At 40.3% G+C, this 17794-nt stretch overlaps 1 protein-coding gene across 3 annotated transcripts in view; it reads right to left on the bottom strand.

The window, feature by feature from the left end:
- LOC124593102 (sodium-independent sulfate anion transporter-like) overlaps positions 1-17794 on the bottom strand; it is a 239507-nt gene that overhangs the window by 31186 nt on the left and 190527 nt on the right. For all 3 annotated transcript variants that reach the window (XM_047131899.1, XM_047131900.1, XM_047131898.1), the window contains exons 5-7: positions 5555-5729; positions 2598-2762; positions 1929-2090 (exon numbers count right to left, since the gene is read on the bottom strand). In XM_047131899.1, coding sequence (XP_046987855.1) covers positions 1929-2090; positions 2598-2762; positions 5555-5729 — 502 coding nt within the window. The remainder of the gene's footprint in view (positions 1-1928; positions 2091-2597; positions 2763-5554; positions 5730-17794) is intronic.

Raw genomic sequence — 17794 nt, 5'->3', positions numbered from 1 at the left:
TCTTCATACATGGGTAGTCAAATTTAGTACACAGTTTCAGATCAATTTTACCATTCCCTGTTTGTTCCTTAACCTTCAGCATTCAGTGGTTTCCATCTGCTAATGAAAGTGGCAGAAATGTGACATTCAGGTATTTGATCCGTACTTCCATTTCGCGCACTCAAAGGACAACGTGGAATTACAATTCAATCCCTCAGGTCCCACATCACTGTTATCACTTAGTGTGTATGGATGAGTTAAAAAATCAAAATGGGGAACCAATATTGAGCTAGAAAGAAGCTCAAAACATCACTGATCATTCTGAAATATTGTGAAAGATCTTGTGCACACTGTTCTTTACTACAGTCATTAAATGTTCACATATTTTGATCCACACATATATCTGTCAGTCAGATTTGGTCCTCTCGCAGCATTCTCCAATAAATGTAATGTTATATACTAGGTCTACACCTTTGCTTCCACCAATTTTTCTCGAAGTTTGGAGCTTTATTATGAAAAACTTACAAAAAAATTATGATTCATAGTATTGCCCATTGCTGGTCACTACATTCTCCCATTGTTTGGATAGCATACAAATCCTGTAGTGGAAGAACTGGGTGTCTTTTGTGGGGATCTATGAATCTATTCAATTTTGCACTTGTTCATATGATCCAGAAGTGCTGGTCAGCCAGACTGTATGCCACAGATTGAGAAAGTTGGTAGAGAGAGCAACATATGGAGAATATGGTGGAAGGGATATGACTTCTCATTTCAACATTTCCATGTATATTTTGATGGGTTTTGCAACATGGGGTTGAGCACTGACCTGCTGCAAAATTACACTAATGTGTCTATCACTTTATTGTGGCCATTTGTGTTTCAGTGCTGGGCTCGACTGCATCAATTGCTTTCGATAATGATGTCCTGCTTCAGTAGCTACGAAAACATTCTGTCTTCCACCGCCATGCTGGCCTTTGACATCAAAATCACCATTCTTAAGGCATTTAAAACATTCTGTGCACATTCTTCCACTAAGAGTTCCCTCACCATTTGTCTTACACAGCATTTTAAGAGCCAAAGCTGCAGAATTCATCATGTTAAAGCAGAAAATTAAAACTTCCCACAAATGTGGAGAAATGGGTACGTAAGTTGACGTACTTAATCAAGAATAAACTTATGATGCAATCACAAATTGACTAATATTTTTATGGCATTATGCTCACAGATGCCTAAGCTTATTGTATTACACTTATGACCATCCACCAAAACTCCAATTGCTGCTACTGCCGTCTATTGCAAAATGGCAGAAGCAAAGTTGTAGACCTAATGGTTAATGATGGACATACAGTAATCTTCAGTGCAAAAAAGTCACCTGTCAAATGTCCAAGTTAAAAGATTTTTGGTACTAGAATTATGAGAAAAATTTATTACTTTTCCATAGAGTGATGTTAGTTACTTTGCCTAACACTCCTCATACACCACTATCAAGTTGAGTATTTAATTATGTAATAAATTTTCCTATTGAACATGGAAACTTTCCTAGCCTTTGCAGTCTGACTTACACACCTAGTAAGCTTAGTTGTTATTTTGCATAATTCCATATTATAATCAATCTGGTTGAACAATACTGAAACTCTGAGAACCAATTTTTTTTTATCTTCTCATCAGGTTTTCTTCTCAAACCCGGCTTTCATTTTTGAAGGAGTTACTTCTAACCATAGAGAAAAGATGAAGCCAAAGGTACAAAGAAGTTCAACAGTAAATACCTATGCTTTCACATTTTATGTTGTAAAATGGAAGAAAAGTGTACAAAAGTTATTACAAATATTTTCTCTCAAGTCATAACGGTATTTCAATAACAACAACAACAACAAAAATGTCAAGAACACTTTCTCCTGTATTTGCTGTCAGACAAATTATTTTTATGTTCAATAATTTCCATTTAATACCTGTGAAAAGTGCTCCCAATGTTGTCTTTACTCCTGAGGCATTGTTTACAGCTGTACGAGTGAAAGATCCGGTTATTGGCATGCTTCTAACAAATCCACCAGCAATATTGCAGATCCCCAAGGCAAGTAACTCTTGTGTGGCATCAAATGCTTTACCTTTCGCTGTGGAGGAAACAGTTTAGGTAATTGTAGCTAAATAGTTATGAACAATAGGCCTTGCTGTTATGTCATAAAATTACTGCCTCTTTAACTGCATGCTTACATCTATCAGTATAAAATGTTGGGTAGTAACAACAGCAGGAATAGAACATTCCACACACACACACACACACACACACACACACACACACACACACACACACACACACACACACAGAGAGAGAGAGAGAGAGAGAGAGAGAGAGAGAGAGAGAGAGAGAGAGAGATCCAAGAAAATGTATTGACACTGGCATTAACACTGCAACAACATTGGTTACTTTCCTTTTTAACACTTTATGCAACTTGTTTCGCTAACTCGACACTTCTAAAGGAATGCAGCTTTTATGTCATGTATTATCCAGTTACCATTCTCTAAAGAAATATACTTGATGATTAAAATTACATAAAACAGCAAAACTTTAGAAGACTCTGGGTCTTCTTTGGAAAACTGACATAAAATAAAGTACTTACAGAATGCCTTAGCAATGGCAACAGTTTCCAAGATAGATACAACAGGAAGGGTTGCAATTGTTGGACCAAGTGCTTCTGTCATTTGTGAGAAATTGTAAGTGTTGTTGTTGAAGTTTGTTGAAAAAGGCGGAAGCTCAAATGGGGGTAAGCCTTGTCCAATGTCACCTGTAACATAAAACACTTGTCAACACTGTGTCTTATACAGTTTAGCTCTACTACAACTTGTAACTAAAACAGAGTATGATTTATCATTAAGTCAATCATTAATAATTAATTTTGAATTGGGCATTTTACTGAAAAAATCTTATATGATGTCCACAATCTCAAAAAGTATTATTGAAAATGTGGTCTTATTAGCTTACATTACAATGTTTTGCAATTAGATATATACACATGGGAAAATATATCTAAAAATAAAGATGCTGTTACTTATCAAATGAAAGCATTGGTATGTTGATAGGAGACAATAAAAAACACACAAACATACACACAAATTTCAAGCTTTTGCAACCCAAGGTTGCTTCATCAGGAAAGAGGGAAGAAGAGGGAAAGACGAAAGGATGTGGGTTTTAAGAGAAAGGGTAAGGAGTCATTCCAATCCCAGGAGCGGAAAGACTTACCTTAGGGGGAAAAAGGGACAGGTATACACTCGCGCGCGCGCGCCCACACACACACACACACACACACACACGCACACACACACACACACACACACGCACACACACATACACGTGCACACACACGCACACGCACACACACGCATCCATCCGCACATATACAGACACAAGCAGACATTGTAAAGGCAAAGAGTTTAGGCAGAGATGCCAGTCGAGGCGGAAGTACAGAGGCAAAGATGTTGTTGAGTGACAAGTGATGTACGAGGGGCGGCAACTTGAAATTAGAGGAGGTTTAGGCCAGGTGGGTAATGGGAAGAGAGGATATATTGAAGGGCAAGTTCCTATCTCCGGAGTTCTAATAGGTTGGTGTCAGTGGGAAGTATCCAGATAACCCGGACGGTGTAACACTGTGCCAAGATGTGCTGGCCGTGCACCAAGGCATGTTTAGCCACAGGGTGATCCTCATTACCAACAAACACTGTCTGCCTGTGTCTGTTCATGCGAATGGACAGTTTCTTGCTGGTCATTCCCAAATAGAACGCTTCACAGTGTAGGCACGTCAGTTGGTAAATCACGCGGTTGCTTTCACATGTGGCTCTGCCTTTGATCGTGTACAACTTCCGAGTTACAGGACTGTAGTAGGTGGTGGTGGGAGGGTGCATGGGACAGGTCTTACACCAGGGACGGTTACAAGGGTAGGAGCCAGAGGGTAGGGAAGGTGGTTTGGTGATTTCATAGGGATGAACCAAGAGGTTACGAAGGTTAGGTGGACAGTGGAAAGACAAAGAACCACCCCAAAAGTGCCCCACTTGTGACAGGACACTTTCTGGGACTGGATCAGATTCTGAATATGGCTCTCCAGCAGGGATACGACTTCCTTAAATCCTGCTCTCAAATGAGATCCATCCTTCATAAAACCCTCCCCACTCCACCAAGAGTGTCTTTGTAAAGGCAAAGATGATGTGACTTACCATACGAAAGTGCTGGCAGGTCAATAGAAACACAAACAAACACATACATATACACAAAATTCTAGCTTTCGCAACCAATGGTTGCTTCGTCAGGAAAGAGGGAAGGAGAGGGAAAGATGAAAGGATGTGGGTTTTAAGGGAGAGGGTAAGGAGTCATTCCAATTCCGGGAGCAGAAAGACTTACCTTAGGGGGAAAAAAGGACAGGTATACACTCGCACACACACACATATCCATCCGCACATACACAGACACAAGCAGACATTTGTAAAGGCAAAGAGTTTGGGCAGAGATGTCAGTCGAGGCGGAAGTACAGAGGCAAAGATGTTGTTGAAAGACAGGTGAGGTATGAGCGGCGGCAACTTGAAATTAGAAGAGGTTGAGGCCTGGCGGATAACGTGAAGAGAGGATATACTGAAGGGCAAGTTCCCATCTCCGGAGTTCTGACAGGTTGGTGTTAGTGGGAAGTATCCAGATAACCCGGACGGTGTAACACTGTGCCAAGATGTGCTGGCCGTGCACCAAGGCATGTTTAGCCACAGGGTGATCCTCATTACCAACAAACACTGTCTGCCTGTGTCCATTCATGTGATGGACAGTTTGTCCCTTCCCTACAGCCTAGGTCTTCGTGGCAAATGAATCTGCTCCAGTCCGGAATCCCTAAACCATTACACCAACAACCTGAAAACAGCTTTCACATCCCAAACTACCCTCCCGACCTGGTACAGAAGCAAATAACCAGAGCCACTTCCTCGTCCCCTCAAACCCAGAACCTCCCACAGAAGAACCACAAAAGTGCCCCACTTGTGACAGGATACTTTCCGGGACTGGATCAGACTCTGAATGTGGCTCTCCAGCAGGGATACGACTTCCTCAAATCCTGCCCTGAAATGAGATCCATCCTTCATGAAATCCTCCCCACTCCACCAAGAGTGTCTTTCTGCCGTCCACGTAACCTTCGTAACCTCTTAGTTCATCCCTATGAAATCCCCAAACCACCTTCCTTACCCTCTGGCTAAGGTACGTCTTTCCACTCCCGGGATTGGAATGACTCCTTACCCTCTCCCTTAAAACCCACATCCTTTCGTCTTTCCCTCTCCTTCCCTCTTTCCTGACGAAGCAACCATTGGTTGCGAAAGCTAGAATTTTGTGTGTATGTATGTGTTTTTATCGACCTGCCAGCACTTTCGTATGGTAAGTCACATCGTCTTTGTTTTTAAATATATTTTTCCCATGTGGAATGTTTCCCTAGAGAGAGAGAGAGAGAGAGAGAGAGAGAAAGACCAAACCTGCAATGTCTTTAGAAAAGGCTGTTGAAATTATAAAAAACTAAAATTTCTGTTAGATGTGTGAAATCAAATTTACACTCACCTGTTAGCTTAAAAGGGGCTTCTCCATCTTTGAAAAGGGCATAGCCTAAGCCAGTTCCAATCACAGCAACAATTGCATTGCGACCAAGTGATAGGAACCACAGTGCCTTACTAAATGCCTTTCTTGCTGTACCACTACCAGACAGATCTCGCTTTTTGTCAAATTCATTTATTTTCTAAAACAAGAGAGTTATTATTGAAAAATAGCCCATGATGGAATTTACACTAATTGCACTGGCAAAAACATTTTATTAAAAAGGTAAAGGATATTTCACAATGATACCAGCCCAGTCGCTATACAAATGAAGGTAGCTAGATCAACACTGACAGAATAGAGTGAAATTACAGTTATTCCAATATGCCATACTTAAAACACAACAAAAATCTAAATTAAAAGCCACTTTCAGCATCTATTAAAAATATTATCAAGCTTTCTTAACTGAAAAGATATTCAATTATACTGCCAATAAGCAGTAAAAATCAAATATAGTAAAATGTAACAAATGGCTTACGAGTATGTGTGCCAAATGCTAAAGAGACTAAACTATTAACAAAAAAAGAGCACAGGGGTGGGGTACTTGAAAATGATCAGTATGAGCTGCAAACATGTCAATGACTACATTTCCTCAGTTGAATAAACTGTCAATGCTAAATATAAAAATCTCTGACAGTTTGAATATCATTTCATCTGAATGCAGATATACCATATATCCACAGATAGCACAGAAATAAACATCTTCATCTGTTCACTAAAATGGCTCACCACAGCAGATATCATCGACTAAACATAAACATAAATTTGTGTGAAAAGTGTACGCAATAAAAAAAAAATACTCTACTGAAAAAATAAACAAATCTGCTTTAAACTGATTCATTAGTGGCATAGAGACATGCCTAATAGTACAGAGACATCACTGCCATTCCAAATACTACTCACTTTCCAGTTTAATTATATATTTTCAGACACTCAGCCACATGGACACACAAACACAATCACCCACAGCAGTTCTTGTTTCCGTCTTTTCTGATATACGTAAACAAACTAGTCTTTTTTCCCCATGGCTTCACTCACTTAACTGTATGTCATATAGCACCCATCTCCTCCTCCACCCTCACTCCGTCCATCTCCTAATCCCTGTCACTCTGTCCACCTCCACCTTCTCCTCAATCTGCCCATCTCCACCTCTCATCTCTCTAACTATTCTTCCACTCCTTCCTCTTCCCTTTGTCCATCCCCTCATCCCTCTGTCCATCCCCTCTCCATTATCTCAGTCCACTTCTTCCTCTTATTTCTCTCACTGTCCCTCTCCTCCTCCCATCTCTCTGCCCATCTCTTCCTGCCTCCTCTCTATCTTTCCACCTCCTCCTCCCCCCCCCCCCCCCCCCCCTCTGTCTGTCCAACTCCTCCGCTTCCTTTTTCCTCTGGCCACCTCATCGTCCTCCCTCTCACCATCCATCTTCTCCTCCACCTTCTATCTGCTCAATTGTGGCCATCTGCATGTATAGCCCCTGCAAGGCATGCCAATACTACCTCCATGACACACCTGTCATGCTGGGAAGCCCAGATGTTAGGGATTGAATTTTTTTTTTTTGGCCTATATCTCCACTGGAGCTAGGAGGTCCTAACCCCTACAGTGCTGATTCTCGTATAGCGGATGGTATGTGTACTAAATTTGGTTTACAGAAGTAATTACTCTTACAAAATACATATACTACTTATTCAGTAATGGTTTTTATGAACATTTCTGAAAAGGTTAGTTTTTTCTGGAAGTGCTCTTCTGATTTCCTGACAAAAAGCCTAATATATCTAAAATATTATGACTTTGTTGTCTTAGGCAAAATATTTAGAGCTGATTTTCAATGGAAAGGAGGAAAAGTGTCATCCTGACAGATTACTTTTTTAATTGAAAGCACTTTTATTTAACAAAAGCTGCAAAATTTTGATCAATGAGATTTGTCTGTTACTTTCTCAGTGAGTGTCCTCTGTTCATGAAATGCAATAAAAGTCTACAAAATACCCACCTGCAGCTGCTAAAGGTGACTTTTTCAGCCCCAATTTTAACTTTATGTGTAAATACATTGTGATTAGGGGGCATCAAAATCTCATGAGGGTAATGGATTTTTGAAACATTGCTATTTCAATTGAATCAGTTTACCCACTGCAAAACTATCTTTGTGAGTAATTTCACTTTCTAGATGAAATATATTCTTCTATTCTTACAGTCAAAGGGTCTCATGTATGTTTCAACCAATCCGGCCCAGAAGAGTGGCATAATATCTACCAATTAGTGTTTTATTCTTAGTAAGGCAATCCGTAAGGGGACATATTTTTGCAGTCTAGTCCACAACTACCCTAGTCGTTACAGCTGATAAAATTATATTAGCTTTTGGATGAATGGCCACCAGGTGTCTCTAGCCATGAAGTGGTGAATATTTCTTACTACAGCAACCAATTAATGTACAAAAACAAATATATTCTTTTTAAAATGCATAAGCACTGCTGAGAAATTAATTTTTGTGTTTCTTTGGGTCAGTATTCAACAAATGCAGCATCCTTCTTTCAGAAACTTCCCACTTACTTTTTTTGCACAAAATGTGCTGTACATCTTTTTATATTATACCACACCAATGTTGTCAGGAATTCCATGCACTATTATTTCCTCATTGACCAGTTTCATATTGAGCATATTCTTGTGGTTTTATCTATGTGTGCAGTTTTTTTACAACCTACATGTGAATTATTTTCTTAAATTTTGAAACATAATGAGCGGGTTCCTTATAACACTTTACCAACAATGTCAGACAATTTCTTTTGGCAATTAGTCATCCAAAATAGGGTATTTACAGTTGCATAGTATTGCAGTTGATATGTTTCAACTACACACATACAACAACATGACCAATCTACAAATACACACAAAGAAAACAACTTTGCAGATCAAGTTGAAAATTAATTTAACTTGTTACACAACATCTATCAATGACACAAATGAAAAATTCCAGTCACATTGGTATGAATGCCTTCACTGTGCCATACCAGGAATATTTCATCTTTTTCCCCCGTAGCAAGGACTCATGATACAATATGACTCTAGTATGTATGTGTTCAAATGTCTATTAGTCTCATGGCATGCTTAATATTATTGAGTGCAGTACAGACAACAATTATGATATTAACTGGTTGGATCACCCACTCAGTTTAGTCCTCTACGTGTTTGACATGATTAGATTTGATGAGGGAGAAAGCAAGATGTACTTGATAATCAAGCAAGGTGCAATACTAAAACAGATTGCAGCATCTGCTAGGAAAGGATATACTTGTGAAGCCCAGCATATGTTCATCAACCAGATAGCTGTCTACAATTGTGTTGAATGACCAATTACTCCACAGTGTTTTATTTTTTTTGGTAGGGAGTAGTCACCAAGGTCTCACTTTTACTATCATCTATTGTGCATCTGCATCATATTCTGCAAACCACTGTGAAGTGTGTGGCATATGGTAGGTCGCACTGTACCAGTTTTTAGGCCTTCATCCCATTCCACTCACATATGGAGCACAGGAAGAATTACTGCTTAAACGCCACTGTGTGTGCTGCAGTTAGGTTAATCCTGTCTTCATCATCTCTATGGTACAATAAACAGGGGCCTGTGGTTTGTTCCCAGATTCATCACTTAAAGTTGGCTCTTGAAACTTTGTAAGTAGACTTTCACTGGATAATCTGTCACTATGTTCAAGTACTTGCCAGTTCACTTTCCTCAGCGTCTTTGTGAAGCTCTCCTCCATTTAGTCTTAGTTGATATCAGTTCCACACCCTTAAACATTATTCCAGAATGGTTTGCACAAGTGTTTTTAAGCAATCTCCTTTGTAGATTGATAATATTTCCGTTGTATTCTACCAACAAATGAAAGTCTGCTTTACCTACAACTGAACCTGTGTGATCATTCAGTTTTAATTCCCTACAAATCATTACACATTGACATTTGTATGAGTAAACCAATTCTAATGATGACTTATTGATATTTTAGTCACAGGATGCAATAATGTTTGATTTTGTGAAATGCACAATTTTAAATTTCATAACATTTAAAGGAAGTTTCCAATTTTTGCGCCAATTTGAAATATTATCAAGATCTGACTGAATATTTATGCAACTCTTTTTGGCCTGCACTTTATTATAGATAATTGCATCATCTTTAAGCAATGTGAGGTTACTACTAACATTGCCAGCAAGTTCAAGTTCATTAATATACAACATGAGCAGCACAGGTCCCAACACACTTTCCTGGAGCACACCTGATGTTACTTCTCTTGATGACTACCCATCCAAGATAACATGTGTCCTCCCTACCAAGAAATCCTAAATTCAGTCACTAATTTCATTTACTATCCCATATGATCATACTTTTGACAACAAATGTAGATGTGATACTGAGACAAATGCTTTTGAGACATCATGATGTACTGCTTTCAGGATGTCATGTGAGAAAGTATAAGTTCGATCTCATATGATTTTTTTTTTTTTTTTTGGAGCCCACACTTGCTGGCATGTAAGGTGGTCACCACATTTGTACTCAGATATATTTTAAAACTGTACAACAAGCCGACCTCAAGGCTGATGGAATGTATATTATGGTTAATACAGGGAGCTAACTCAACCACAAATTCAGTGAAGAATCTGATAGGAATTCCATCAGGTCCTACAGCTTTGTCCATTTCAGCTAAGCATGACATTATATTGATTCCTATTTCTGCAGAAAATCTTTGTTCAGTGTTGCTTAGCTATCATCTACTTGGCATCTCAAGTGGTGGTGCCTTGGTTACATGGCAAGAAGTTTAAGCATGAGTGCAGCTAACAAGTGACTTGCTGGGGTTTGCCTCACATGGCATTGGGGCTTATACATGAGAGCCATGGTGGTTGTTCATCACCTGCTGGGGAGTTGCAGCTTTGTACTGCTAGTGTGGTGACATCATATTCTGAAGTTAGACTTCTGGCATATTCATGCTGACTTAACTGGTGGCTGTGGTCATTTACATTCTCCACCATTCACTTTTTTCCGATACAGGAATGACAATAAGCACTATATCTTTTGGGCATTAACTGTTAATCATGATTCATGAGACAATTCTCCCCAATGTGCAGTCACTTCTGAGTGGTGTTTGTCATTTGAGACTAAACTGATTCTGATCATTCAACTGGCTATGTTTAGCTGATACCTTTAGATGGCACTGTCTAAATAAAACTTGTTGGAATAATTATTTAACTCTTATTAACAGCTGTGCTGGTACGTTTTTTGTGTTAGGCCTACTAGTAATTCTACCTATGGGTCTAGTTAATTGTTGATGTTACAGTCTGTCCTGTCTGTTTCACACATGTGTATATTATTTCAAGTTTCGGGCAAATTACAGAAACTGTTTTTAAAAGAAATTAATAATTTCTTTAAATTTTCTACTGTATAAGTGGGTAATCCCAAAAGTAAGGTCTCCTATTTTTTTTATAAGTACTGAACTCTTTTTGTGTGGCAGTTGGTCACACTGTTACGAAGAGCGCTTCACGTACTGTGTGTAAACATTTGCATGACGCACTGAGGCACTCAGTTTTGGCTTGGCAGCCGTTGAGAATGGAACTCCCGTCGGATGTTACTACCAAGTGCGAATTGCGCGCAGTTATTCGGTTTTTGAACGCAAAGGGCACTGCACCGATTGAAATCCATCGCCAATTGACGGAAGTGTATGGTGAGACGTGCATGGATGTCAAAAATGTTTGTAAGTGGTGTAGAAAGTTTGCAGGTTGGTCAGATGACGAACCAAAGGGCGGGAGACCATCAATTTCTGAGAAGACAGTGTTGAAGGTTGAGCAAAGCGTGTGTGAAGATCGGCGCATCACCCTGGATGATGTCTGCATGTTGGTTCCTGAGGTTTCCCAAAGCACCGCTCACAGAATTTCAACAGAAACATTGAACTACCGGAAGGTGTGCGCAAGATGGGTGCCTCGCATGCTGACTGAGGACCACATGCGGCAATGAGTTGATGCTTCCCGCGCATGTCTTCACCGCCTTGCAGCCGAACATGACAACTTTCTGGACTCAATTGTCACGGGTGACGAAACCTGGGCATACCACTTTACACCTGAGACCAACAACAATCACGCCAATGGTGGTATTCTTCTTTGCCAAAGCCGCGGAAGTTCAAACAAGCACAGTCTGCCGGTAAATTCATGACAACCGGTTTTTTTTTTTTTTTTTTTTGGGGGGGGGGGGGGGGGTCGGAAAGGGGTATTGTTGGTCGACTTTATGTCCACTGGGACCATAATTAACGCCAACAGGTACTGTGAGACTCACTCAAACAGGCAATTCAGAACTGGAGAAGAGGAATGTTGAGCAAGGGTATACACATTCTTCATGTCAACGCTCACTCGGCAAACCGTTGCTCTGCTCTCCTGCAACAGTTTCAGAGGAACATAATCACCCACCCTATAGTCCTGACTTGGTGCCCAGTGACTATCACCTGTTCCCTGAGTTAAAAGAACACTTTGCAGGAAAGCGATTCAGCTCCGACAACGAGGTGAAAGAAGAGGTTCATAACTTCCTGAACAGCATTTCGGCCAGCTGGTATGACATGGGCATACAAAAAACTGCCACAGCGTCTACAAAAATGCATCGACAGAAATAGTGATTATATCGAAAAATAGCTAAATGTTCAAGCTGTAAACTGATGTAAACGATTGTAGAAATAGAAAGGTCTATGTACTTATAAAAAAATAGGAGACCTTACTTTTTGGATTACCCTCGTATGTGGACTGCTTCATGGCTTTGTGTGTACATTTATACTATTAACTCTTCCACCTGTGTTTTAGTATTTATTGGTGCTACAGTCTATTCTGTGTCACAGATGCATACACTATTTCCAGTGTCTGTTATCTGCTGATGTGTATTACAGAAACTGTGGTTTGAGAATCTTTTGGTACAAAGAAGTGTTGCCTGCTTTTGTAAATTAGAAAGTGGACTCTGTGATAAATTAATAAATAATTTTCTTTCAGACAATATTTTATTTTTGCTCAGTACCTTTGTAGTCCCTGATCCTAGGTTCCTTCCAGTTCAGATATCAGCTGTTTCTCAACACCACTGGTATGAAAACACCCCTCACTCGTCTTTACAGGGGTGTGAGAATCAAATTACGTCAATCCCCCTGTCCTTTCCCTTGTAAAGTAACATTTGAAAACAGAGCTGAGGATTTTCCTTTGCTTCCCTCAATGTCAGTTCCTGTGTTATCCACGAGTTCTGTAGACTAGCTTTGGTGCCTTTGTATATGACCATTTCATGCATTACCCTCTCCACAGTCAAACCTACTGCCTTCAGCATCACTCTATCCTAAGCCCTACATGTTTTATACCTACTATGCAGTACTTTCTGTTTCCTTAGAAGTTTCTTTACAGTGTATACTGTGGAGTATCTTTCCCATCATGAATTGTTCTACCAGGTACATACGAGGGCTGTTCAATAAAGAATGATCATAATTTTTTTATGGTCATAATTTCTGAAGCTAAAATTTAATCCTATGATATTCTGCTAGCTTAATGTACAACAAACACGCCATAGTAGTTTCATTGTTGGGACTCCTGGTTCCCGCCTGTGAGAGGCAGGCAAGTTCGAACATATTCAGTATAGCCTACCGCTGCAATGGAGGTAACATGCAAGGAACAACATGCTGCTTTGAAATTCTGCTTTCTGAGGCCTATACAATGTTACAGGAGGTCTATGGAGAATCTGTTCTTCCCTACAGCACAGTTTGAAGCTGGTTTAAAATGTTTAAAGAGAGGAGACAATCAATTTCAAAGGAAAGTGGACCTGGTGCTCCAGTTACTGCTCTTACAGAAGACTGCTGTCATTGTGAGAGAGGATCAACAAATTACCTTAAGATCACTTTTTGAAATACTGAACATTTCACTGGGTGCCACCCACACATTGGTGACAGAAAAATTACACATGACACGTGTTTGCGTGCGATGGGTTCGAAGACTGTTGATTTCCAAACAAAAGGACATTCACGTGCAGCGCTGCATGTAGTTAAAGTTGATGTTAGAGGAAGATCCGTAGTTTCTTTCAAATGTAATCACCGCTGATGAAACTTGGCTACATCATTTTGATCCTGAGAGCAAACAGCAAAGCTCAGTGTGGAATCTTCTTCACCAACCCCAAAAAAGCAAAAGTGGCTGCTTCTCATTCTTTGATATTCATGAAATGTTTTATCAGCATGTATCTCCACACACATCAGCAACTGGATAATACTACAGGGATATCCTGAAAACATTTCAAGTCCATATCTGGCGCAAAAGACCACATTTCCGTGAAGCAGGCTGGATGCTACACCATGATAATGCACGGCCACATATTTCCAATGTTGTTGTTGAATATCTTACAAAAATCAACGTGAAGTCCATCCCTCAACCTCCCTATAGTCTGGATTTAGCCCTGTGTGACTTTTTTCTATTCCCTAGCATGAAGAAATGCATTTGTGGAAGGTATTATCAATCATCAGAAGCAGTAGTGAAGGCTACACAGGCAATTTTGAAGCACATCTCAAAAAATGGTTTCTAGCATGTATCTGAAGACTGGCAGAAATGCTAGGACAAGTGCATCGCATTCATGGGAGACTACTTTGAGAAGGACCATCAAATTTATGACAATGAATGAAGGTATGTTCTCAACAACAAAAAACTTCTTTATTGAACAGCCCTCATACTTATCAAATACATGGTCAACTATTCTTTTAAACTTGACACAAAGCTACATGTTTCAAATTCTTTGTTGAGATATGACGATACTGCCTCGTTATATAATCTGCTGAACAGATCAATTCTTCTACCTGTTTTATTTGCCCTTTGTATTTTGGTAATCATTGGTACTAAACCTGTCTGATGATAACTGATACCACTTTCAGTGTCAACATTCTGAAAGAATGTCAGCTGTATCTGTTGCAATTAGAAACAATATATTTCAATCACGAATGGGCTTCCAAACTACCTGTTCTATATAGTTCTCCGAGAAGGCATCTAGCAATGTTTAATGGGGATGTCTTGTCACACCCACGACTTACAAAACTGTAATTTTTGGTACTAGTTGTTGACTGGTTAAAGTCTCCTTTGATGATGACAGTTTGACTGAGGAACTTATATACTACTGAACTGAGGTTTGTTTACATACAGAAGTGAGTCTGATGACCGTTATGCCTGCCCTTGATACTGAGTACCAAAACGATCTCTCATGCAATTCCAGTTTTATCTCAAGAGTAACGAATGTGCCGATCTTCAATATAAAAATGTTGAGGGGTAATGGGGCTGAAGCACTCAGAATCACAAGAATGTCAGTGTCCTCCCCAGAGACATCACAGACAGACTGCTGAACAATGTCAACAGCAGTAGCTGTTCATCATTCTTCTGCATTTGCTAGGATCTCATTGGGCTTTGTTTCACATGGAGCAGAAGCCATGCTGTCTATAGTACAGGAAGTCCCGTTCAAAAATGGCCCCACAAACAAACATTTGCCTAAACTGTACTTAAAGGATTTGCATAAAACTCAGGAAATGAAATCAAATGAACGTGTAACTTGTTCATGGGGAAATAAAGGCGAATCACAAAAGTTGCTGGAAGTGACTGCCCTCGACTTATAAACACAGTTGAACATGACACTGCAGATTCTCAAATGTTACTGCCAGAACATCTGGTGTCACTGCCTGCAATTCACGGATAGTGTTCTGTCATAAATCTTCCGAGTTGTATGATTTGTTCCTGTAGACATTGCCTTTTAGGCCATCCAGAGGAAAAAGTCAGTTGGTGTTAAATCAAGTGACCCTGGGAGACCACAATCCTTTTGAAATCACTCCGCTAGGGAAACAAATGATTCGACCTGAACCATGGTCACTCGAGATGTGTGGCCCGTGATGCCATCCCGTTGGTACCAGCCGATGGAAAGTTCTTCATCCTCCAGCTGGTTCACGAATTCCCGAAATATTTTGATGGAAACTGCACTTGTCACAGTAGACTCGAGAAAAGCTGTTCCGATAATGCAATGCTGTGATAGTGCAAAGAATACGCCAATCTTTTGTGAATACAGGGGTTGCTCGACCAGTGGATGTGGATTTTCATTTCTCCAGAAATGTGTGTTCCCAAGGTTCACAATAACCAGAGTCCGCCCCTGGTAACTGAGTGACGCCGGCACGGTAGCTCACCGTGTTCGGTCAGAGGATTAGCTGCCCTCTGTAATAAAAAAACTGAGCGGAAGAATCAATAGTGAACGTGAACGGGTGTCACGGGACGTCAACCCGAAACAAACGCAATGAACAATATCGAACAAAATGTCAATCCTAAGAGCCCGGGTTCGATTCCCGGCTGGGTAGGAGATTTTCTCCGCTCAGAGACTGGGTGTTGTGTTGTCCTAATCACCATCATTTCATCCCATCCACACGCAAGTCGCCGAAGTGGCGTCAAATCACCCGGCGAACAGTCTACCCGATGGGAGGTCCTAGTCACACGACGTTTACATTTTTACAATAACCAGAGATGTGGAACCTTGCCTCATCACTGCGCCATGTGTACTACAATATCCCTGGCGTCTGAGAAATAAATTGCTGAAACCAATGGCAAAAGGTAATGTGTTTTTCCTTGTCATTGACGTTCAGTTACTGTAAACCTGTATGGACACATGCCAGCTTTCTTCGCAGCTCTGTGACATACGCTCCACGACATTCCACATTCCTGAAATGAGAGATTGAACAGACTTTGTAAAAGAGGCCAACAATCATTGTTTCATGTCAGTCACTGATAATGGCTTCCGTTCCCCGCCGTGAAGATTCAACAATGTTCCACTGCTCTACATCTTTTTCACTAATTTTTGTATTTAGACGGTATATGCTGGTCACCAAACCTTTCAGCAAACATTCGTTGACATGTCTTAATGGAACCAGTACTCCAATACTGTTTCACAAGAAACATATGCTCTTCGCAGAACTGCTATACATTGTCACTAAACACTGAACACTGAGCTCCAACCACAACAATGTGCGGAAACGCACTATTGCTTCAAACGGTGTTGCAGAGTGCAGTGTTACCAAATCAAACGTCTCAAATTACACAGTTTCAACGGAATTGCTACACATGTTTGTGGGGTCTCCTTCGTAGGGGACACCCCGTACAGTCAAGTACAGCAGACTCACGATAATCCGATATCTGACAGTCGGCATTGCGCATGCTCCAGGCACAGAGGCACACACTTGTGGCGACAGGTGTCGCCTCATGTCTGCCCCGTGTCTCACGCCAGTATAATTAATGTGTTTTCGAAAGTGCTCCTTTCATGTTATTAGTGAATCTGAATTCTGCTACATGGATTAACTGTTCTGTTTTAATTTTTGTACTGAAAAGTGTTGTTTGATGCCGAGCACAAGCGGAAACGATAAACATAAGCATAATACCGTAGCTCTTACTGATAAATGGTAAATTATTAAAACATATAACCGTGGTCAATCTCTCAACTTCCATTTCTAATACTTTTGATATCGGGCGAACTACCGACTTACGACATAGTAAAAAATATGGGTAAAACAGAATAATTTATAAAAGCCGTAGAAGATGAGTCTAAGACAAAAACTCTTCGCGTAAGCGAATACCCTCCAGTTGAGGAAGCTCTCAACATTTGGTTTAAACAACACAGACCCAAGCACGTCACTATTTCGTGAGATATTTTAAAACAGAAAGTCCAGCTTTTTCTATCGTGAAATGACCAACAAAGATTTTCTGCCAGCAAATTGTTAGTTTGAATACTTTAAGGAGCGGCATATCACCCGCTTCTTGCAGATGAGCGGAGAAAAACTATCAGCTGACGAGACTGAAGTTTCTCAGTTCATTCAAAATTTAAACGCCAAAATCGACGAACTAGGCCCTACGGCCGAACAACTGTATAATGTCGACGAAATAGGCTTAAACTTTTATAATGGAGGAAGAAAAAGAAGTTTCCCGAAGGAAACCTCAAAAAGAGCGTACCACGTTAACGGTGTGCGGAAATCCTGCTGGAAGGCTCATGTTAAAACTCTTAGATGGGGCAAATTCCAGTCCCCCAGGGCATTTAAATCCACTAAACGTAAAGAGAAAAAATCTTTTGGTTGTTGGACAGTGCTCCAGGACACCGGACAAGGAAGAATTGAGGGTTAAGACGACTGATGGTTACACAGAGGCTTTGCATTTGCCAAAA

This window comes from Schistocerca americana, chromosome 2, assembly GCF_021461395.2.
Source record: "Schistocerca americana isolate TAMUIC-IGC-003095 chromosome 2, iqSchAmer2.1, whole genome shotgun sequence".
NCBI lineage: Eukaryota > Metazoa > Arthropoda > Insecta > Orthoptera > Acrididae > Schistocerca > Schistocerca americana.
This window is presented reverse-complemented; position numbering and strand designations above follow the sequence as displayed.